The sequence below is a fragment of the Thalassophryne amazonica genome, chromosome 9, assembly GCF_902500255.1.
Source record: "Thalassophryne amazonica chromosome 9, fThaAma1.1, whole genome shotgun sequence".
Lineage (NCBI taxonomy): Eukaryota > Metazoa > Chordata > Actinopteri > Batrachoidiformes > Batrachoididae > Thalassophryne > Thalassophryne amazonica.
Genome location: NC_047111.1, coordinates 9980825 through 10006182, shown reverse-complemented (window position 1 = coordinate 10006182; position 25358 = coordinate 9980825). Strand labels below are relative to the sequence as shown.

The window sequence follows — 25358 nt, the reverse complement described above, 5'->3', positions numbered from 1 at the left end:
GCCGGCCTCTCCAGGAAGGCCTCAAAACCCCGTCCTCGAGTGAGTATGCTGTCCCAAGGAGAGCATAAAGGAGGCGGCGCCGTAAGCGAGGCAAGAGAGGCGGGCTCCATGCTAGGCTAAAGGCTCACCCAAGCAGACCACCACTCCCCAGCCTCTTGCTAGCTAACGTGCGGTCTCTGGAGAACAAACTGGACGAGTGACAAGCTAGGATAACATCACAGAGGGAGACCAGAGAGTGCTGCACTCTCATTTTCTCAGAAACCTGGCTCTTGGAATGCATTCCAGACTCTGCTCTTCACCTGGAGATCCACTCATTGTACCAGGGGGACCGGACTGCTGCCTCCGGTAAGATGACAGGGGGAGGTGTGTGTTTATGTCCACAACGCGTAGTGTCGAGATGTATGGACTGTATACAAGCACTGCTCATCAGATCTGGAGCTTTTACTGCTGCGATGCCGTCCCTTTTATCTACCAAGGGAATTCACATGTGTGTTTTGGGCTGCTGTTTTCATCCATCAACGCGCTAACTACACCGAGGCTCTCAGCAAGCTGCATGACATCATCAGCACGCTGGAGACGGCTCATCCTGACGCTGTCTTTATCGTGGCTGGTGACTTCAACCAGTGCAATTTATGGTCTGTACTCCCTGAATACTTTCAGCATGTGGACATTCCCACCAGGGTGAAAAACATCTTGGACCACATTTACAGCAACATACGTGGTGCACTCAGGTCACATCTCTTTGTTTCTGTACCCAGCCTACAGACAAGAACTCAAGCAGTCGAACCGAGCAGTCATTGCTGCAGCAACCCAAGAGGACTCCTCCGTCAGTGTAGAAGACTATGCTGAGTATGTGACTGGGTATATCAGCACTTGTGTTGAGAACATCGTACCGACCATACAAGTGAGGAAGTTCACCAACCAGAAACCCTGGGTAAACAGAGAGGTGCTGCACTTGTTGCTTGCTCGCACTGCTGCTTTTAGATCTGGCAAGGAAGCCGAGTACAAGGCTGCGCAGTACAGACTGGAAAAGGCCATAAGAGCGGCCAAGAGACAGCACAGAGAGAGGACGGCGAACTTCTACTCTAACGCTGACCCCAGGAGAATGTGGCAATGTCTGGATCACATCATAGACTTCAGGACCAGCTCCAGAACAACCACCATCAGCTCATCGGACAGCCTGCCAGATGACCTCAACGCCTTCTACACCCGCTTTGAGAGCCCCACCCCCACCACCTCTACAGAATACAGACACACCACGGCCACTCAACCCCCTCACCCCCGCCAGTCATCACATCAGCCCAGGTACACAAAGCCTTGAGGAGTGTCCGCCCCCAGAAGGCTGCCGGACCAGACAGTGTACCAGGACGCGCCCTCAGAGTTTGTGCTAATGAGCTGGCTGATGTTCTCACCTCCATCTTCAACCTTTCCATCAGGCAATGCATCATCCCAAGATGCTGCAAGACCACCACCATTGTCCTCCTCCCCAAGAAGAACCCCCTGTCCTGTCTGAATGACTTCCAGCCAGTAGCACTCACTTCAATCATTATGAAGTGCTTCATGAGAGTGATACTGTCTCATATTCATAACAGCATCCTTTACACCACCGACCCACTGCAGTATGCGTACAGGCACAACCGGTCTACGTCAGATGCCATCGCCACCGCCCTTCACATCTTCCTGTCTCATCTGGAAAATAAAGACTCCTACATTAGGATTCTCTTTATTGACTACAGCTCCGCCTTCAACACGGTCATCCCCCACAAACTCACCCACAAACTGTTAGTCCTCGGACTTCACCCCTCCCTCTGTGACTGGCTTCTTAACTTCCTCACTGGCAGGCCACAGTCTGTCAGGATCAGGAGAAGGACATCAGCCACCATCACTACCAACATGGGGACTCCACAGGGCTGTGTCCTGAGCCCCATCCTCTACTCCCTGTTCACCCACGACTGTGTTGCTTCCCACCCCGACAACACCATCATCAAGTTTGCCGATGACACTGCCGTGATAGGACGCATCACGAGGCGGTGAGGAGACGAGGCGGTCTACAGGAGGGAGGTGGACAGTCTGGTGACGTGGTGTGGAGACAACAACCTCACCCTCAACACAGACAAGACCAAGGAGATGATATTGGACATGAGGAAGGAGAGGAAGCCTCAGTGGTGGAGAGGGTGAGGAACTTCAAGTACCTGGGGGTCCACATAAGCGATGACCTGACCTGGGCATTCAACACCACACAGGTGGTGAAGGCTCAGCAGCAGCTGTATTTCCTGAGGAGGCTGAGGAAATTTGGGATGACACCCAAGATCCTCAGCAACTTCTACAGCTGCATCATTGAGTCAGTCCTGACCACCTGCATCACTTGTGTGGTATGGCATCTCTACTGTGTGGGACCACAAATGTCTGCAGAGAGGGACAAGGACTGCATCTAAGATCACCAGGACCCCACAAACCTCTCTGCAGAGCATCTACCACCACAGAGTCCACAGGAGAGCTGTCTCCATCATCAAAGACCCCACTCACCCCCAACATGGACTATTCACACTGCTCTCCTCAGGCCGCAGGTTCAGGACTGTGAGATGCAGAACAACCGGGTTCAAGAACTCCTTCTCCCACAGCCATGAGACTGTTAAACAGCTGAACAAAAGCTTTGAATCTTGAATCTACTGTATAATGCAGTACACCGAATAATGGATCTACTGTATAATGCAGTACACCGATTAATGGAGCTACTGTATAATGCAGTACACCGAATAATGGATCTACTGTATAATACAGTACACCAAATAATAGAGCTACTGTATAATGCAGTACACCGATTAATGGAGCTACTGTATAATGCAGTACACCGAATAATGGATCTACTGTATAATACAGTACACCAAAAAATGGAGCTACTGTATAATGCAGTACACCGAATAATGGATCTACTGTATAATACAGTACACCAAATAATGGAGCTACTGTATAATGCAGTACACCGATTACAGTAGTTGCTGTGTATTGCAGTGCTCTGAGTACTGTAATTATGAAGTATTTTCAGTGCATTGTATTGTCGTTGGACAGTATGGTGGATTAGTGGTTAGCAGTGTTGTCTCACAGCGAGGTCATGGGTTCAATTCCCGCCTGTGGCCTTTCTGTGTGGAGTTTGCATGTTCACCCCGTGTTTGTGGGTTTCCTCTGGCTGCTCCGGTTTACTCCCACATCCAAAGACATGCGGGTCTTTAAAATGTCCGTAGCTGTGCGAGTGGGTGTGACTGTTTGTTTCTTTATGGCCCTGCGGACCAGACTGGCGTCTTGTTCTGAGTGTATCCCACCTTGCGCTCTATGACTGCTGGGATAGGCTCTATCCCCCCGCGACGCTTGATTGGACTAAGCAGTTGAAAATGAGTGTGTGAGTGTGTGTATTGTAGTTAGTGGTTTAGTATTTCAGGACATTGAATAGGGGAAACCGGGGCACGGTGAATCACAGGGCACTGTGAATCACGGGGCACGGTGAATCAGTAGCTCTATCTGTCAAACTACATAAATATTTGCAGCAGTTCTGCCATATTTTTATGCATAAAGACATCCCCCTTATAAATTAGTGTTTTGTTTTTGGATACATTAAGGGTAAAACTAAGTGTCAAGTGAAGTCAGTTTTTTCCTATCAAAAGTAAATTTTTTGAATGTCAGTGTCTTTGTATTTATTTCTCACAACAGAGGAAAGGTGGCCCCAAAAATGTCCTTAGTTAGAAGACGACCCCGTCCAACTGATGAGTATGTGTTATGTCTTCTCCAGACTAGCAGCTCTTTGATAACATGACTCATGTGTCAGATACACCCGGGCCACAGTGAATCGGGCCACATTGAATCAGTCTAGAAAGTGATTTACTAAGCTCCAGTATCAAATCAAAATCAAATCAAATCAGTTTTATTTATATAGCACCAAATCACAACAAACAGTTGCCCCAAGGCGCTTTATATTGCAAGGCAAAGCCATACAATAATTACGTAAAAACCCCAATGGTCAAAACGACCCCCTGTGAACAAGCACTTGGCGACAGTGGGAAGGAAAAACTCCCTTTTAACAGGAAGAAACCTCCAGCAGAACCAGACTCAGGGAGGGGCAGTCTTCTGCTGGGAATGGTTGGGGCTGAGGGAGAGAATCAGGAAAAAGACATGCTGTGGAGGGGAGCAGAGATCAATCACTAATGATTAAATGAAGAGTGGTGCATACAGAGCAAAAAGAGAAAGAAACACACAGTGCATCATGGGAACCCCCCGGGAGTCTAAGTCTATAGCAGCATAAATAAGGGATGGTTCAGGGTCACCTGATCCAGCCCTAACTATAAGCTTTAGCAAAAAGGAAAGTTTTAAGCCTAATCTTAAAAGTAGAGAGGGTGTCTGTCTCCCTGATCCAAATTGGGAACTGGTTCCAGAGGAGAGGAGCCTGAAAGCTGAAGGCTCTGCCTCCCATTCTACTCTTACAAACCTTAGGAACTACAAGTAAGCCTGCAGTCTGAGAGCGAAGCGCTCTATTGGGGTGATATGGTACTATGAGGTCCCTAAGATAAGATGGGACCTGATTATTCAAAACCTTATAAGTAAGAAGAAGAATTTTAAATTATATTCTAGAATTAACAGGAAGCCAATGAAGAGAGGCCAATATGGGTGAAATATGCTCTCTCCTTCTAGTCCCCGTCAGTACTCTAGCTGCAGCATTTTGAATTAACTGAAGGCTTTTCAGGGAACTGTTAGGACAACCTGATAATAATGAATTACAGTAGTCCAGTAGTCCAGCCTAGAGGAAATAAATGCATGAATTAGTTTTTCAGCATCACTCTGAGACAAAACCTTTCTAATTTTAGAGATATTGCGCAAATGCAAAAAAGCAGTCCTACATATTTGTTTAATATGCGCATTGAATGACATATCCTGATCAAAAATGACTCCAAGATTTCTCACAGTATTACTAGAGGTCAGGGTAATGCCATCCAGAGTAGGGATCTGGTTAGACACCATGTTTCTAAGATTTGTGGGGCCAAGTACAATAACTTCAGTTTTATCTGAGTTTAAGAGCAGGAAATTAGAGGTCATCCATGTCTTTATGTCTGTAAGACAATCCTGCAGTTTAGCTAATCGGTGTGTGTCCTCTGGTTTCATGGATAGATAAAGCTGGGTATCATCTGTGTAACAATGAAAATTTAAGCAATGCTGTCTAATAATACTGCCTAAGGGAAGCATGTATAAAGTGAATAAAATTGGTCCTAGCACAGAACCTTGTGGAACTCCATAATTAACCTTAGTCTGTGAAGAAGATTCCCCATTTACATGAACAAATTGTAATCTATCAGATAAATATGATTCAAACCACTGCAGCACAGTGCCTTTAATACCTATAGCATGCTCTAATCTCTGTAATAAAATTTTATGGTCAACAGTATCAAAAGCAGCACTAAGGTCTAACAAAACAAGTACAGAGATGAGTCCACTGTCTGAGGCCATAAGAAGATCATTTGTAACCTTCACTAATGCTGTTTCTGTACTATGATGAATTCTAAACCCTGACTGAAACTCTTCAAATAGACCATTCCTCTGCAGATGATCAGTTAGCTGTTTTACAACTACCCTTTCAAGAATTTTTGAGAGAAAAGGAAGGTTGGAGATTGGCCTATAATTAGCTAAGATAGCTGGGTCAAGTGATGGCCATTAAGTAATGGTTTAATTACTGCCACCTTAAAAGCCTGTGGTACATAGCCAACTAATAAAGACAGATTGATCATATTTAAGATCGAAGCATTAATTAATGGTAGAGCTTCCTTGAGCAGCCTGGTAGGAATGGGGTCTAATAGACATGTTGATGGTTTGGAGGAAGTAACTAATGAAAGTAACTCAGACAGAACAATCAGAGAGAAAGAGTCTAACCAAATACCGGCATCACTGAAAGCAGCCAAAGAGAACGATATGTCTTTGGGATGGTTATGAGAAATTTTTTCTCTAATAGTTAAAATTTTATTAGCCAAGAAAGTCATGAAGTCATTACTAGTTAAAGTTAAAGGAATACTCGGCTCAATAGAGCTCTGACTCTTTGTCAGCCTGGCTACAGTGCTGAAAAGAAACCTGGGGTTGTTCTTATTTTCTTCAATTAGTGATGAGTAGAAAGATGTCCTAGCTTTACGGAGGGCTTTTTTATATAGCAACAGACTCTTTTTCCAGGATAAGTGAAGATCTTCTAAATTAGTGAGACGCCATTTCCTCTCCAACGTACGGGTTATCTGCTTTAAGCTGCGAGTTTGTGAGTTATACCACGGAGTCAGCCACTTCTGATTTAAGGTTCTCTTTTTCAGAGGAGCTACAGCATCCAAAGTTGTCCTCAAAGAGGATATAAAATTATTGACGAGATAATCTATCTCACTCACAGAGTTTAGGTAGCTACTCTGCCCTGTGTTGGTATATGGCATTGGAGAACATAAAGAAGGAATCATATCCTTAAACCTAGTTACAGCGCTTTCTGAAAGACTTCTACTGTAATGAAACTTATTCCCCACTGCTGGGTAGTCCATCAGAGTAAATGTAAATGTTATTAAGAAATGATCAGACAGAAGGGGGTTTTCAGGGAATACTGTTAAGTCTTCAACTTCCATACCATAAGTCAGAACAAGATCTAAGGTATGATTAAAGTGGTGGGTGGACTCATTTACTTTTTGAGCAAAGCCAATCGAGTCTAACAATAGATTAAATGCAGTGTTGAGGCTGTCATTCTCAGCATCTGTGTGGATGTTAAAATTGCCCATTATAATTATCTTATCTGAGCTAAGCACTAAGTCAGACAAAAGGTCCGAACATTCACAGAGAAACTCACAGTAACGACCAGGTGGACGATAGATAACAACAAATAAAACTGGTTTTTGGGACTTCCAATTTGGATGGACAAGACTAAGAGTCAAGCTTTCAAATGAATTACAGCTGTGTCTGGGTTTTTGATTAATTAATAAGCTGGAGTGGAAGATTGCTGCTAATCCTCCGCCTCGCCCCGTGCTTCGAGCATTCTGGCAGTTAGTGTGACTCAGGGGTGTTGACTCATTTAAACTAACATATTCATCCTGCTGTAACCAGGTTTCTGTAAGGCAGAATAAATCAATATGTTGATCAATTATTATATCATTTACTAACAGGGACTTAGAAGAGAGAGATCTAATGTTTAATAGACCACATTTAACTGTTTTAGTCTGTGGTGGAGTTGAAGGTGCTATATTATTTTTTCTTTTTGAATTTTTATGCTTAAATAGATTTTTGCTGGTTATTGGTGATCTGGGAGCAGGCACCGTCTCTACGGGGATGGGGTAATGAGGGGATAGCAGGGGGAGAGAAGCTGCAGAGAGGTGTGTAAGACTACAACTCTGCTTTCTGGTCCCAACCCTGGATAGTCACAGTTTGGAGGATTTAAGAAAATTGGGCAGATTTCTAGAAATGAGAGCTGCTCCATCCAAAGTGGGATGGATGCTGTCTCTCCTAACAAGACTAGGTTTTCCCCAGAAGCTTTGCCAATTATCTATGAAGCCCACCTCATTTTTTGGACACCACTCAGACAGCCAGCAATTCAGGGAGAACATGCGGCTAAACATGTCACTCCCGGTCCTATTGGGGAGGGGCCCAGAGAAAACTACAGAGTCCGACATTGTTTTTGCAAAGTTACACACCGATTCAATGTTAATTTTAGTGACCTCCGATTGGCGTAACCGGGTGTCATTACTGCCGACGTGAATTACAATCCTACCAAATTTACGATTAGCCGTAGCCAGCAGTTTCAAATTTCCTTCAGTGTTGCCTGCTCTGGCCCCCGGAAGACAATTGACTATGGTTGCTGGTGTCGCTAACTTCACATTTCTCAAAACAGAGTCGCCAATAACCAGAGTTTGTTCCTCGGCGGGTGTGTCACCGAGTGGGGAAAAACGGTTAGAGATGTGAACGGGTTGGCGGTGTACATGGGGCTTGTGTTTAGGACTACACTTCCTCCTCACAGTCACCCAGTCAGCCTGCTTTCCCGGCTGCTCAGGATCTGCCGGAGGGGAACTAACGGCGGCTAAGCTACCTTGGTCCGCACCGACTACAGGGGCCTGGCTAGCTGTAGGATTTTCCAAGGTGCGGAGCCGAGTCTCCAATTCGCCCAGCCTGGCCTCCAAAGGTACGAATAAGCTACACTTATTACAAGTACCATTACTGCTAATGGAGGCCGAGGAATAACTAAACATTTCACACCCAGAGCAGAAACGTGCGGGAGAGACAGGAGAAGCCGCCATGCTAAACCGGCTAAGAGCTAGTAGCTGCGCTAAGCTAGCGGATTCCTAAAAACACACAAAGTGAACAATGTGTAAATAATTTAGAGGTGATTCAGCAGAGGGAGTGCTTTAGTTAAGGCACATGTAGATTACACTGTGAAACAAATCGTTATCTAATTATCTAGCTCAATCTAACTACGCAGATTAAACAGCTAACAGATACAGCAAAACACCGCTGTGCTCCGGCACAGGAAGTGATACAATACCGCAGTGAGAGCCAACCACCAGTAGATGACAAATATTACTTGTTGAAGCTTATACATTTTTCCATGAATTATTTCTATAATTTGTGTATATAGACAACTGTTTTCATGTTTGAACAGAAATGATGACAGTTGTATTTATAATAGTTTCGAAAGGACTTATATCACTATATAAGACACTCACACATCACATAGCTGGTTTGCTGGATTATAGTGTGTATATGCACCAGCATATATTTAATAATTTTGAAGAAATCTTTATAATCGTGTTTTTTCACGATATTCTAAGTTGATTCACTGTGCCCTCGATTTTAAACACGTATAAATTACACTTGGGGAGACATAAATAACACAGCCTTATAAACAATAACTTGCTGTATTAAATCCACAATAGAATGACGTAAACCTCTACATAATGTGTTTATGCTGCTACAAAGCAGCATGTCTGATCCACTGTGCCCTGGCTTCCCCTACTTTAGTGGAACTAGTGTTTTTTTTTAATCTTTCCAGATCCTCCTCCTCCGTCAATCCAGCTGAACGATAACTTCCTGGGGAATCAATCAGAGGCCGTCCTGATGACAGGAACTGCTTTCACCTTCAGTTGTCATGGTAACTTGTCAGTCCGTTGGTCCAGCACTGCATTTCGTCTGGGATACCGGGGCGAGATGCCAGATCCTTTGGTGGTGTCCAAGTCGGACCCCCGACACACAGGGACGTACCTCTGTGGGTACACCAACCGGTCGTTGGAACACTTGGACACATGGATCCATCTGTATGTCAAAGGTGAGCATTCAAGTTGTCTGTGTGCTGGTATTTTACATTTGGTTTGTTTGAATCATGGTGATGTTCCTGCTGGGTTGTTACAGTTGCATGTATAAAAGTTTGGGCACCCTGGTAATTTTCATGATTTTCCTTTATAAATCACTGGTTGTTTGGATCAGAAATTTCAGTTAAATATATCATATAGCAGACAAACACTGATATTTGAGAAGTGAAATGAAGTTTCTAGTATTTACAGAAAGTGTACAATAATTATTTAAACAAAATTGCGCAGGTGCATAAATGTGGGCACCCTTGTCATTTTCTTAATTTGAATACATTTAGCACTAATTACCGAAACACAAAATTGGTTATTAAGCTCATTGACCATTGACCTCCTGACACAGGTGAATCCAGTCATGAGAAAGGGTATTTAAGGTGGCCATTTCCAAATGTTTCCCCTCTTTGCATTTCTTCTAATGAGTGGCAACATGGGCGCCTGTAAACAACTCTCAAATGACCTGAAAACAAAGTTTGTTCAACATCATGGTTTAGGGGAAGGATACAAAAAGCTATCTCAGAGATTTCAGCTGTCAGTTTCCAGTGTGAGGAACATAGTGAGGAAATGGAAGACCACAGGCACAGTTCTAGTTAAGGCCCGAAGTGGCAGGCCAAGAAAAATCTCAGCTAAGCTGAAGTGAAGTATGGTGAGAACAGTCATAGTCAACCTACAGACCTCGTCTAAAGACCTACAACATGATCTTGCTGCAGATCATTTGAGGTATGCTAATTTGGACAAGCCAGCTTCATTTTGGAATAAGGTGCTGTAGACTGATGAAACTAAAATTGAGTTATTTGGACATAACAAGGGGCGGTATGCATGGCTGAAAAAGAACACAGCATTCCAAGAAAAACACTTGCTACCTACAGTAAAATTTGGGGGTGGTTCCATCATGCTGTGGGGATGTGTGGCCAGTGCAGGTACTGGGAATCTTGCCAGGGCTGGATCTTTCAACAAGACAACGACCCTAAACACTGCTCAAAATCTACTAAGGCATTCATGCAGAGGAACAAGTACAACGTTCTGGAATGGCCATCTCAGTTCCCATACCTGAATATTATTGAAAATCTGTGGTGTGATTTTAAGTGGGCTGTCCATGCTCGGAAACCAACAAACCTGAGATGTTTTGTAAAGAAGAATGGTCCAAAATACCTTCAACCAGAATCCAGACTCTCATTGGAACCTGTAGGAAGCGTTTAGACATTGTTATTTCTGCAAAAGGAGGATCTACTAAATACTGATGTATTTTTTCTGTTGGGGTGCCCAAATGTATGCACCTGCCTAATTTTGTTTAAATAATTATTGCATACTTTCTATAAATCCTATAAAAATTAATTTCACTTCTCAAATATCACTGTGTTTGTCTGCTATACGATATATTTAATTGAAATTGCTGATTCAAGCAACCAATGATTTATAAAGGAAAATCATGGAAATCATCAGGGGTGCACAAACTTTTACATACACCTGTGGGGTTGGTCTGTTTGTTCAAGTGATGGTTGAGTGCAACCGCTCCCTGACACATTCTGCTGTCCCATCACGCCTGAAGACCTCCACCATAGTCCCCTGACCCAAGAAACCCCCATAACCAGCTTCAGTGACTACTGGCCTGTTGCACTCACAGCGGTGGTGATGAAGTGTTTAGAAAAACTGGTGGATTATAGTTCAGCATTCAGCACCATCCTCTCCTGTGGCCTCATTAGGAACCTGCTGAACCTTGTTCTACCTCAGTCCACATGTCTTTGGATTAAGGACTTTCTGTCAGATGTCTCACAGAGAGTCAGGATCGGTCCCCACATATCCACAGCTCTCACACTCAGCACCGGTTCCCCTCAAGGCTGCGTGCTGAGCCCGCTGCTCTTCACCCTCTACACCTCTGACTGCACCCTGTCCACACCAGCAACACCTTCATTAAGTATGTGGATGACATCACAGTGGCCGGCTGTATCACTGGAGGAGATGAGTCCACCTACCAGGAGGAGGTGGACCAGCTGACGGTGTGGTGTAGAGAAAATAACCTGCTCCTGAACACATCCAAAACCAAGGAGCTAATCACAGACTTCAGGAGAACCCACACAGACATTCAGCCCATTATCACTGGGGGGACCTGTGTGGAAAAGGTCAGGTACATGTGTTTCCTGGGAGTCCACATAGAGGAGAAACTGACCTGGGACAGGAACACCACACACTTGGTAAAGAAGGCACAGCAAAGACTCCACTTCTGAGACTCCTCAGGAAAAATAACATCAACCAGAGATATCTGGTGTCTTTTTCCTGCTCTACCATGGAGAGCATCCTCACATACTGCATCGGGACATGGTTTACCAGCTGCACGTGTCATGACCCGCCCCTTTAGGTCCATCTGTCATTAGTCTGGATTCGTATGTCCTCCGTGCTCTGAGTCTTCAGTATTTTTATTCATGTCTTGTCAGGTCATGCTCATGTTATCATTTGTTCTGTTTCTGTTCATCATTCTTTTATTTGTGGTCCTCTGTCTAGTTTTGTTTTAGTAGCTGTTTTGCCATATTGTTTTCATTTATTGTGTTTGCCTTTTTTTACTCTTGGTCTCTGGGTCACTTCAGGGAAGTGATTTTGATTCTGTTTATCTCATTTCTTGTATTATGCTTTTGTGTTTGGTTTGGTTTTCTGTTGATGATTTTGTAGTCTCTGGTTTTGCTTTATTTACTTTCGGTGTTTAGTATCAGGGTTTGTTTCTTTAGTTATTTATTCCATTTTCTGTTTATCATTTATTTTGTGTAGTCCTTTGTTTTTATCATCTGTATTCTTTAGTCATCTGTATTCTATCTGACTTGTAGTTTGTTTTTCCATCTCATTATCTGTTATTGCATTTACTTTTATACTTAAGTCAGTATCTGTTCTGCTTTGGTTTTGGATCATAGTCTTTATTTGTGTATCTTTCTTTTTAGGCTGGTCACGTTGTTTTCTTGGTCGCTCCCTGTGTTGTTCACATCTATTAGTGTTTGTCTTGAGCACGTCACACTTGTCACCTTTGGTTTTTTTCTGTCACTTGTTCATCTTCATTCACCAAAAAGCTTATTCTCAGTCAGATACTCCACCAGCTGCCGTGACACCACTTTTTCCAGAATTTTAGAGCAAAATTATAGCTTTGATATCAGCCGATAGTTTTTCAATGCACTAGGGTCAAGATTAGGTTTCTTAAGTAATTTAATCACTGCAGATTTGAAACACTTAGGAAACAGATCCAGAAGTTAAAGAAAGATTAATAATTTCCAGCACAGTCAAATAAACCGGTCGTGCTTTTTGTTAATGCTACGAGTTTCGTCAGCACACCTCGTGAGATACTATCAAATTCTGTAAATCTGGGTAATACCTCAGTAATGGTGCCCACCTCAATAGCAGGGTGTAGTGGCTGGGTTAAGGCATGCTGGGATATGTTTAACCTGATGTCTTCTATTTTCTTCTCAAAGTAATCCAGGAAATCTTGTGCTGTAAAAGGAGAGTGAACTACAGGTGGTTGTCCATGAATAAGTCTTGCCACCGTGTCGAACAAGAACTTTGAGTTATGTTTGTTTTTGTTAATCAAATCAGAGTAATAGGTCCACTTTGTAGCCAGTAATGCATGTTTATAGTCTAAGATAGCATCACGCCATGCAAGGTGGAATACTTCTCATTTGGAGCTACGCCATTTTTGTTCTAGACCTGTAGCCTTATGCTTGAGGTCACACAGGTAATCATTGAACCAAGGTGACTATGTTTTGGGGGAGCGCGGTTTTAACACAGGTGGCGCAATCATGTCACGTGTAGTTTTGAGCACTGAATTTAAACTATCCACAAGTCTGTCTACTGATTGGGTATTTGCCAAATGTGAAGCTAAGACATCAGGCAGTCTAGCTTTGTGTTCAGTCTTAGTTGAGGAGTTGATGTGTCGCCGTAGTGATATATAAGGTTGTTGTTCCACTAAACATGGCAGCGAAACTGTAAATCTAATAAGTGAGTGATTTACAGACTAATGATGTAAGAGGCATGATTTCAATATTCGTGACAGCAATACCACGTGCGAGAACCAAATCCAGGGTATTTCCACTAATGTGCGTCAATCCCGAATGTGTTGCAGAAATCCTAATGCATCCGCAATTTCCATAAATGATTTGCAGAGGGGATCAGAAGGCTTATTTATATGAATTATCTCCACTAGTTGACAAGTTAGAAATGAACGCACCAAATTAATCTAAGAATTCAGAATATGGGCCAGGAAGCCTATATACAGTGATAAAGTAATACGGCTGATTTTTATATTTCTGACCTTGGCAATGCGTAATATCCTGAGCAGAGTGGAGAATCAGATGCTCAAATGAGTGATATTTGTGACCCCAAACAGCTAATAAGGTAAACCTAGATTTATCAAAGTTTTTATCCTGAGTACTCAGGATCGTTATGACCTGAGTGGGTTAAGGTCATGGTTGGGTGAGGGTTATGTTTGGGTCAGGGTCAGCATGAGGACTTTGGGATAGAAAAATATAGAGAAAATCACACTATTGAGCCCAATGATGTCGTTTAGGTTTAATTTCCCCTTATTCCAGGTTGTCAAATGTCCCAATGCTGAAACATGTCTGTCCATCTTTTCACCTGTCATGAGGCTTTGAATGGAAAGCTCGTCCTCCTCTTGCATTTGCATAGTAAGTCCTGGATAGTTTTCGTGTCCTGCTGGTTCCAGTACTTATTTACAGATTCCATCACTTGACACAGATGAGAGTCTACGACCCCAGACAGGACACCCATCCAACACAAGCTAGTTCTTCATCCAAGGCCTGTACCCATCTACTGCTGGGTGAAGTATCTTGTCCAGGGACGGATGGACAGGTTCTTAAGGTTCTTAGACCAAAAGAAAAGTTGCTCCAGAAGAGATAAAGTGGTGCTGTGCAATCAGTGTGGAAAGGGCCATGATTGAGTTGTGCTTTAGTGTTTCTGCCGATTTTTATTTTGACACAGGTTGATCTCATTAGTGGACTGTGTGTACTCCTCTCCCCTGGGACAGATCCTGCAGACCCGTCCAGCATCTTTGTCAGTCCCCGCAGCACCCCTGATGTCAAGGAGGAGGGGCAGGACTTCCTGTTCAGGTGCTTGTTGACTGACCCTTCCGTCACCAACCTCACTTTCCAGTTGGATGGGGAAGCCAGATCAACAGGACATGGCCTTCCACCTGGCATGAATGTGACCTTTGACCCCTGGAGAGGAGTCTTGATCAGAAACCTGAAGATATCTTTCAATGGACGTTATGTCTGCTCGGGCTGGAAACATGGGACAGAAGTCAGGTCCAGACCTGTGGACCTGCGTGTCAAACCCAGTAAGACCTGCCAGTCTACCTGTCTGTCCACACACCTGTCTGTCTGTTGACCTGTCTCTCCACCTGTCTTTCTGTCCACCTGTCTGTGAGCAGGGCTGCATCCTCCTTCAGCATCTGTCAGTCAGGCTCAGTTTGTCCATCTGGAAGGAGAAAAGTTCGAAGTCACCTGCCTGACCAGCAACCCCTCCCACTCCTACATTGTCACTTGGACCCATCCACATATACAGGTCAGAGGTCACCTCTGTGGCCACTAAACCAAACATGTTGAGGCATCTTCAGCAAGTTTTTTGTTCATCTTTTGTTTCATTTCAGATGCTGAATGTCACTGAGAGACAGACCTACAGCGAAGGTAGACTCTTCAAAAACAGCACGCTGACGCTCGCAGCTGTCCATCTCAGCCACAGGGGGCGCTACACCTGTACTGCCGTCAATGAAGCTGGAGTTGCCACAGCAACCACATCACTCAGAGTTGTGGGTAAGGAGTGGATACCAAGGGCCTCATGGACAAAGACTAATGTGGACTTCCTACTAAATCTTGGTGTTCACCTAAACCCTGAATCTGGTGGGAGCACAAAGATATTCAGATGTATCAAAATGTGCATAGGCATGAATTCATGCATGTTCCATTTGTTCATCCCACTGAATGTGGAATTGAGCGTGGAACCAATACCTTGAGCTTGGGTACCAGTTCCTCATATCCGTGGACTGCATAGGAGTTTTCTGAACGACCCACACCAAAAAGGAGTGAGTTTGAGCTGCAGTTCCAGGACAGAGCTGAGCAGGCTAGGCTAAGCTAACACTGAAGCTAACGCTGCTGCTTTGAAGTTTTACCTCGTTAAGAGTCGGGAGAAGAGACGGTTTTGCCCCATTTAAATATACAATTTCATATAAATAGGCCCTTTGAACAGAGATTCCCCACGGCGTCACATCAGAGAACATGAACACAGGAAAGAAATGATACCAAAGGATGACTGGAAATGACACAGGGACAGTTTATTCAGCACACTGTTAAACGGATTAATCATGAAACTGGAACAATGTTTGTGGGAGCTATGGAGTGTGTGTGTGTGTGTGTGTGTGTGTGTGTGTGTGTGTGTGTGTGTGTGTGTGTGTGTGTGTGTGTGTGTGTGTGTGAGAGAGGCCAACACACAGAACAGTGCGCACATTGACGTTAAAAAGGTGAGGCGCGCCTCCATTGACAGTGTGACATCACAATTTGCACACATGTTTATTGACAAATACTGAACACAGGAAGTCTGTAGCTCTGCAGCTCACCATCAAGCAAACACAAAAAAAAAAGACATTAATAATAATAATAATAACATATTTGAAAGCGCACATACACAAATGTGTCCGTGCTGGTTTTTGTTCAGACAAATTACACAAATAAACTACTTAAACACAAGCTCCCCTCCATGGCTCCCCGGGCAGCCTCCACATATGATTTGAACATTGATGGAATGAAAATGTTCCTGTTAACAGAAACAACTCTTCATGTGACAGCGCCTTTATAGCAACATGTGTGCAGCCAGTTGGTCCGATTACATTCAGGAAACCGACTCTCGCTGCAAAATGTGCTGTAATGTTGGAATGTACCTGATGACATTTCCTGACTGATCAACCAGCTCATGCTGGAATGCCCCTGATCCAGGATGCCCAGCGTGGTCAGCACCTGTGTGGGCACAGACGACCCCTGGCTCCTCACCGTGTTGCTCTCTGGATCGACCGCAGTTCTGTGCGCAGTCTTTTCTAAAGTCCCTTGAAAAGTCCTTTAACACGAGACTGCTACCTGCTGCTTTGGACTTGAAACTAACAGTCTTTTTCAAGACTTTTTTACTTTTTAATTTTTTTTAACTTTTTACTGTGCTCCAACGCCTAAGGAAGACCTCTAACGGTCCGAAACATCGCGACGGAGCACTTTTTTCAGCTAACTTTCCATTAGCGTTGGCAGGCTAACTAGCTTGCTAACGCGTTTCGTTTTTTTTTATTTTTTTTTATTTATTTAGCACCGTTGTCGTGCGTTGCCTGTGCTGCTTCATGGCCTGTTTGGTGCCTTGATTGGGGCACTCCTTCTGCTGAATCACCTCTGGATTATTTGCACATTATTCACTTTGTGTGTTTTTGGGAATCCGCTAGCTTAGCGTAGCTACTAGCTCTTAGCCGATTAGCATGGCGGCTTCTCCTGTCTCTCCCGTACTTTTCTGCTCTGGGTGTGAAATGTCTAGTTATTCCTCGGCCTCCTTAGCAGTAACGGTACTTGTAATAAGTGCAGCTTATTCGTAGCTTGGAGGCCAGGCTGGGCGAAGTGGAGGCTCTGCTCCGCACCGTGGAAAAATTCTACAGCTAGCCAGGCCCCTGTAGTCGGTGCGGACCAAGGTAGCTTAGCCGCCGTTAGTTTCCCCCCTGGCAGAATCCCGTGCAGTCGGGAAAGCAGGCTGACTGGGTGACTGTGAGGGAGGAAGCGTAGCCCTAAACAGAAGCCCCGGTACACCGTCAACCCGTTCACATCTCTAACCGTTTTTCCCCACTCGACGACACACCCGCCGAGGATCAAACTCTGGTTATTGGCGACTCTGTTTTGAGAAATGTGAAGTTAGCGACACCAGCAACCATTGTCAATTGTCTTCCGGGGGCCAGAGCAGGCAACATCAAAGGACATTTGAAACTGCTGGTTAAGGCTAAGCGTAAATTTGGTAAGATTGTAATTCACGTCGGCAGTAATGACACTCGGTTACGCCAATCAGAGGTCACTAAAATTAACATTAAATCGGTGTGTAACTTTGCAAAAACAATGTCGGACTCTGTTGTTTTCTCTGGGCCCCTCCCCAATCAGACCGGGAGTGGACATGTTAGCCGCATGTTCCTCCTTGAATTGCTGCTGTCTGATGGTGTCCAAAAAATGAGGTGGGCTTCATTGATAATTGGCAAAGCTTCTGGGGAAAACCTGGTCTTGTTAGGAGAGACGCATCCATCCCACTTTAGAGGGAGCAGCTCTCATTTCTAGAAATCTGGCCAATTTTTTGGATCCTCCAAACTGTGACTGTCTAGCGTTGGGACCCAGGAGGCAGAGCTGTGGTCTTATACACCTCTCTGCAGCTTCTCTCCCCCTGCCATCCCCTTATTACCCCATCCCCGTAGAGACGGTGCCTGCTCCCAGACCACCAATAACTAGCAAAAATCTATTTAAGCATAAAAATTCAAAGAAAAAATAATATAGCACCTTCAATTGCACCACAGACTAAAACAGTTAAATGTGGTCTATTAAGCATTAGGTCTCTCTCTTCTAAGTCCCTGTTGGTAAATGATATAATAATTGATCAACATATTGATTTATTCTGCCTTACAGAAACCTGGCTACAGCAGGATGAATATGTTAGTTTAAATGAGTCAACACCCCCGAGTCACACTAACTGCCAGAATGCTCGTAGCACGGGCCGGGCGGGGGATTAGCAGCAATCTTCCATTCCAGCTTATGAATTAATCAAAAACCTAGACAGAGCTTAATTCATTTGAAAGCTTGTCTCTTAGTCTTGTCCATCCAAATTGGAAGTCCCAAAAACAGTTTTATTTGTTATTATCTATCGTCCACCTGGTCGTTACTGTGAGTTTCTCTGTGAATTTTCAGACCTTTTGTCTGACTTAGTGCTTAGCTCAGATAAGATAATTATAGTGGGCGATTTTAACATCCACACAGATGCTGAGAATGACAGCCTCAACACTGCATTTAATCTATTATTAGACTCTATCGGCTTTGCTCAAAAAGTAAATGAGTCCACCCACCACTTTAATCATATGGAAATAGAAGACTTAACAGTATTCCCTGAAAACTCCCTTCTGTCTGATCATTTTTTAATAACATTTACATTTACCCTGATGGACTACCCTGCAGTGGGGAATAAGTTTCATTACACTAGAAGTCTTTCAGAAAGCGCTGTAACTAGGTTTAAGGATATGATTCCTTCTTTATGTTCTCTAATGTCATATACCAACACAGAGCAGAGTAGCTACCTAAACTCTGTAAGGGAGATAGAGTATCTCGTCAATAGTTTTACATCCTCATTGAAGACAACTTTGGATGCTGTAGCTCCTCTGAAAAAGAGAGCTTTAAATCAGAAGTGTCTGACTCCGTGGTATAACTCACAAACTCGTAGCTTAAAGCAGATAACCCGTAAGTTGGAGAGGAAATGGCGTCTCACTAATTTAGAAGATCTTCACTTAGCCTGGAAAAAGAGTTTGTTGCTCTATAAGAAAGCCCTTCGTGAAGCTAGGACATCTTTCTACTCATCACTAATTGAAGAAAATAGGAACAACCCCAGGTTTCTTTTCAGCACTGTAGCCAGGCTGACAAAGAGTCAGAGCTCTATTGAGCTGAGTATTCCATTAACTTTAACTAGTGATGACTTCATGACTTTCTTTGCTAACAAAATTTTGACTATTAGAGAAAAAATTACTCATAACCATCCCAAAGATGTATCGTTATCTTTGGCTGCTTTCAGTGATGCCGGTATTTGGCTCTTTCTCTCCGATTGTTCTGTCTGAGTTATTTTCATTAGTTACTTCATCCAAACCATCAACATGCTTATTAGACCCCATTCCTGCCAGGCTGCTCAAGGAAGTCCTACCATTATTTAATGCTTCAATCTTAAATATGATCAATCTATCTTTGTTAGTTGGTTATGTACCACAGGCCTTTAAGGTGGCAGTAATTAAACCATTACTTAAAAAGCCATCACTTGACCCAGCTATCTTAGCTAATTATAGGCCAATCTCCAACCTTCCTTTTCTCTCAAAGATTCTTGAGAGGGTAGTTGTAAAACAGCTAACTGATCACCTGCAGAGGAATGGTCTATTTGAAGAGTTTCAGTCAGGTTTTAGAATTCATCATAGTACAGAAACAGCATTAGTGAAGGTTACAAATGATCTTCTTATGGCTTCGGACAGTGGACTTATCTCTGTGCTTGTTCTGTTGGACCTCAGTGCTGCTTTTGATACTGTTGACCATAAAATTTTATTACAGAGATTAGAGCATGTCATAGGTATTAAAGGCACTGCGCTGCGGTGGTTTGAATCATATTTGTCTAATAGATTACAGTTTGTTCATGTAAATGGGGAATCTTCTTCACAGACTAAAGTTAATTATGGAGTTCCACAAGGTTCTGTGCTAGGACCAATTTTATTCACTTTATACATGCTTCCCTTGGGCAGTATTATTAGACGGTATTGCTTAAATTTTCATTGTTACGCAGATGATACCCAGCTTTATCTATCCATGAAGCCAGAGGATACACACCAATTAGCTAAACTGCAGGATTGTCTTACAGACATAAAGACATGGATGACCTCTAATTTCCTGCTTTTAAACTCAGATAAAACTGAAGTTATTGTACTTGGCCCCACAAATCTTAGAAGCATGGTGTCTAACCAGATCGTTACTCTGGATGGCATTTCCCTGATCTCTGGTAATACTGTGAGAAATCTTGGAGTTATTTTTGATCAGGATATGTCATTCAAAGCACATATTAAACAAATATGTAGGACTGCCTTTTTTCATTTACGCAATATCTCTAAATCAGAAAGGTCTTGTCTCAGAGTGATGCTGAAAAACTAATTCATGCATTTATTTCCTCTAGGCTGGACTATTGTAATTCATTATTATCAGGTTGTCCTAAAAGTTCCCTAAAAAGCCTTCAGTTGGTTCAGAATGCTGCAGCTAGAGTACTGACGGGGACTAGCAGGAGAGAGCATATCTCACCCGTGTTGGCCTCTCTTCATTGGCTTCCTGTTAATTCTAGAATAGAATTTAAAATTCTTCTTCTTACTTATAAGGTTTTGAATAATCAGGTCCCATCTTATCTTAGGGACCTCGTAGTACCATATCACCCCATTAGAGCGCTTCGCTCTCAGACTGCGGGCTTACTTGTAGTTCCTAGGGTTTGTAAGAGTAGAATGGGAGGCAGAGCCTTCAGCTTTCAGGCTCCTCTCCTGTGGAACCAGCTCCCAATTCAGATCAGGGAGACAGATACCCTCTCTACTTTTAAGATTAGGCTTAAAACTTTCCTTTTCGCTAAGGCTTATAGTTAGGGCTGGATCGGGTGACCCTGGACCATCCCTTGGTTATGTTGCTTTAGACGTAGACTGTGGGGGGGTTCCCATGATGCACTGTTTCTTTCTTTTTTTGCTCCGTATGCATCACTCTGCATTTAATCATTAGTGATCGATCTCTGCCCCCCTTCTCGGCATGTCTTTTTCCTGGTTCTTTCCCTCAGCCCCAACCAATCTCAGCAGAAGACTGCCCCTCCCTGAGCCTGGTTCTGCTGGAGGTTTCTTCCTGTTAAAAGGGAGTTTTTCCTTCCCACTGTGGCCAAGTGCTTGCTCATAGGGGGTCGTTTTGACCGTTGGGGTTTTTCATGGTTATTGTATGGCCTTGCCTTGCAATATGGAGCGCCTTGGGGCAACTGTTTGTTGTGATTTGGCGCTATATAAGAAAAAAGTTGATTGATTGATTGATTGAACTCCAATAACAGTGGCCTTGGTGATCGAAATCGGTTTATGAGCCAATTATCCTTATTTTGAAGTGAATCGTTCTCTGAATACACACTCACATCAGATTGCAGCATTTGTAAGGTGCTTTAACAACACTAACACAGCCACTGTAAGCGCCATATTACGCATCACTTTGCGCATGTTTTTAAATCCACTCATACCTGCAAACACATGGGTGTGTTAATTGTTCATCAGTGTGTCTCTGATGTGCACATCACTCTGATGACTTCATGCTTTCATACTATTAAGGGTTCTCAGCATCACCTCTATGTGTCCAGAGAGGAACAATAGCTGTAGAAACGTGTGTACGCCAGCCAGGATTTTTGCGTGACGCACCGCACATTTCCACGCTCAAGTCACATTTGATACATCTGCATGTGGACATGGAGATGGACATACGGCAGGTTTTTGTACATGAGGCCTTTAGTCCACATGTTGAACCATGAGGCTGGGTCTCAAAGCTGCCACATATTCCTTCAGACCAAAATCTGCCCAAATCCAAATCAGACGTCGGTTAAATCCAGGTAGGGATCTGGTGTGGTGAGCCACAGCAATTGGAAAAGGAGGAGTGGTCCGGAAGGATTTTTCTTCTTTCATTTAGAGGATCAGATCATCAGGGGAACTGAGAGTCCACAACCCATTGTCCTTTGTCACCTGACAGAAACAAAGTGTTGGAGATTAGCCCTTCAAAATAAAACATAGCCTTGTATCAGTGGAAAAAACTTCACACTGAAATGTTACAAACAAAACTGTGGGATGTGCAGCCGGTTTTTTAACTTGTTAGTCTGCAGGTTTAATATGCAAAATTTATAGAAAGCAAATGTGTGTCTGAATATCTTGAACTGAACCCAGTTTTTCTTCCTCTCAGAGGCTCCGTACCTGACCATCTACCTGCAGCGCACCAACATTAACGGCAGCATCATAAAAGAGCACAGCGACGTGGTGGCTAATGTCAGCAGCGTGTCACTGGCAGACACTCTAGGTGCTAATGTTAGCACCAATACCACTGGTATACCTGGGGCTAACAACGCTAACATTAGCAGTAGCAGCAAAGTGGAGGTGTATGAAGGTCATGGCCTTATTCTTATGTTTGTGATGGAAGCCTACCCTGCAATCAACTGCCAGCGCTGGACGACACCATCACACATCAACAAGAAGATGGAGCACTACAGCGCTAACAGCTACAGGTTAGCAGCACACATGATACAAAAGGTGCCGTTACACATCAATAACAAGAACATGGAGTGCGACAGCGATAACAGCTACAGGATCATTGGCTCCCATCTTTTACATCTTTAATTCAGTGACTCCCATCCCTTACTTCAGTGGTGTCCAAAGTGTTCCAGAAAGGGCCCAGAGGGTGCAGGTTTTCTTTGCAGTCACTGATTCCAGCAGGTGATTTCACTGATTAACACTTTGAGCAGGTGGGACGAGTTCATCAATCTAATTTAAGTTTTACCTGGCAGCCTTCACTAGAGGGTCTGATCCTCACCTCCTGTGGGATGGACGATATTTTTGGGCGTGGGAGCGCGTGCTGCGCACGAGAGGCTGCTGGATTCGTCCTGTTGTTCCTGGACCGTCCTCTCCGATGACCGGACCGGCTCCGCTAAAGCTGTGCCCGTTTGTGCCGCAGCTTCCTGCTGCTGCCTCTTGCCGGGCTGCGGAGTTTGCTGTCGGCTGTGGGCTCGCAGACGCGACATTTCACCTGAGCTCCTCCGGCCGCTGAAACATGCTGGCTCTGGCACTGGCTGCTAAGGAGCAGAACTTCCGCATGACTTCGTTAAAATCGTGGATCATCGCCTGGATATGCTTGGATTGTGTGAAACCTGTCTTAAATCCACAGCTGTCCTTCCTCTGAATGAGGCCTGCCTACCGGAGTACACTTTTAGTCATGTTTCACGTGATGTGAGGAAAGGCCGGGGTGTTGCTTTTATTTATAAATCCAGGTTTACTTTATTAACTGTTGGGGGTCATAAATATAATTCATTTGAGCATCTGATTCTCCGTTATGCCCATGATGCTAAGTACTGTCAAGGTCATAAAACTGGAAATCAGCTATGTTATATTGTCACTGTCTATAGGCCTCCTGGCCCAAATTCTAAATTTTTAGATGAATTTGGCGCGTTCATCTCTAGTCTTTCAACTAGTGCAGACAACATTTTGATTATTGGTGACTTTAACATTCATATAAATAAGCCCTCTGATCCCCTCGGTAAATCATTTATGGAAATCATGGATGTATTAGGATTTCAGCAGTTCATTCATGATTCAAAGCATATCAGTGGTAATACTCTGGATTTGATTCTTGCACGTGGCCTTGCTGTCACAAATATCAACATCCTGCCTCTTGCATCAGCGGTCTCTGACCACTCGCTTATTAGGTTTACAATTACGCTGCCGTGTTTAGTGGAGCAACAACCTTGCCTATCATTGCGGCGACGTATTAAACCTTCAGCTTTGACTGAACTCGAAGCAAGACTACCAGAAATCTTAACTTCAAGCTTGATGAATTTTCAGTCAGTAGACAGTCTTGCGGAAAGCCTGAATTTAGTGCTAAAAACCACACTTGATAAGATTGCGCCTCCTCTATTAAGGCCATGCCTTCCCAAGGCATGGACACCTTGGTTCAACAGTTATTTGCGTGACCTTAGGCAGAAGGCTAGAGGGTTAGAACAGAAATGGCGTAGTTCCAAACTAGAGGTGTTTTACCTTGCGTGGCGTGAAGCTGTTTTAGATTACAAGCATGCTTTATTGGCTACGAAGCAGGCGTATTATTCTGATTTGATCAACAAAAACAAGCATAACTCAAAGTTCTTGTTTGATACGGTGGCATTTCTTATTAATGGACAGCCACCTGTTGGCCATTCTTCTTTTTCGGCACAGGACATTCTGGACTATTTCGATAAGAAAATAGAAGATATTAGGTTGAGCACATCTCAGCATACTTTGGTCCAGTCACTGTATTCAGCTACTGAGCTGGGGACTACCATTGAGGTGCTACCAAGATTCACAGAATTTAATAGTATCTCACAAGGTGTGCTGACGAAACTCGTGATGTCTACTAGAAGCACAACTTGTTTATTTGATCGTATACCAACAAAATTGTTTAAGGATCTTTGGCCCCTTCTTGGGCCGACTGTGCTGGAAATTGTTAACCTTTCTCTAAACTCTGGATCTGTTCCAAATTGTTTTAAATCCACAGTGGTTAAACCACTACTTAAGAAATCTAATCTTGATCCTGGTGTATTGAAAAATTATAGGCCGATATATAATCGATCATTCTGCTCTAAAATTCTGGAAAAGGTGGTATCATGGCAGCTTGTGGACTATCTTACTGAGAATGACCTTTTTGAGCCACTGCAGTCTGCTTTTAGAAGACATCACTCCACAGAAACAACACTTATTAAAGTAGTTAATGATCTTCTGCGAGCAATGGACTCAGATACTACTACAGCATTGGTTTTGTTGGATCTCAGTGCTGCGTTTAACACAGTTGATCATCATATTCTACTTGATAGGCTAGAAAACTGTTTTGGGATTACTGGAACTGCTCTTGCGTGGCTGACGTCTTATCTGTCTGGCCATTCCCATTGTGTTTTGTGCAGTGACACTACCTCTGACTTTAAGGGCATGAAGTTTGGGGTTCCGCAGGGATCAGTTCTGGGTCCCCTGCTTTTTTCCCTGTATATGGCACCCCTTGGGATCATTTTGCAGTGTTTTGGGGTTGCTTTTCATTGTTATGCTGATGATACTCAGTTGTATATGCCGATAGCTGCTGGAAATCCTGTCCACATAAAATCTTTAATCAATCAATGAATCAATTTTATTTATATAGCGCCAAATCACAACAAACAGTTGCCCCAAGGCGCTTTATATTGTAAGGCAAAGCCATACAATAATTACGTAAAAACGCCAATGGTCAAAACGACCCCCTGTGAGCAAGCACTTGGCGACAGTGGGAAGGAAAAACTCCCTTTTAACAGGAAGAAACCTCCAGCAGAACCAGGCTCAGGGAGGGGCAGTCTTCTGCTGGGACTGGTTGGGGCTGAGGGTGAGAACCAGGAAAAAGACATGCTGTGGAGGGGAGCAGAGATCAATCACTAATGATTAAATGCGGAGTGGTGCATACAGAGCAAAAAGAG

The 25358-nt window shown here is 43.7% G+C and overlaps 1 protein-coding gene across 1 annotated transcript in view; it reads left to right on the top strand.

The window, feature by feature from the left end:
- Nucleotides 1-25358, top strand: part of csf1rb (colony stimulating factor 1 receptor, b) — a 208674-nt gene that overhangs the window by 29521 nt on the left and 153795 nt on the right. Inside the window, exons 2-6 of the mRNA XM_034177555.1 lie at nt 9038-9310; nt 14365-14673; nt 14767-14900; nt 14986-15148; nt 22085-22403. Of these exons, the coding sequence (XP_034033446.1) occupies nt 9038-9310; nt 14365-14673; nt 14767-14900; nt 14986-15148; nt 22085-22403 (1198 nt within the window). The remainder of the gene's footprint in view (nt 1-9037; nt 9311-14364; nt 14674-14766; nt 14901-14985; nt 15149-22084; nt 22404-25358) is intronic.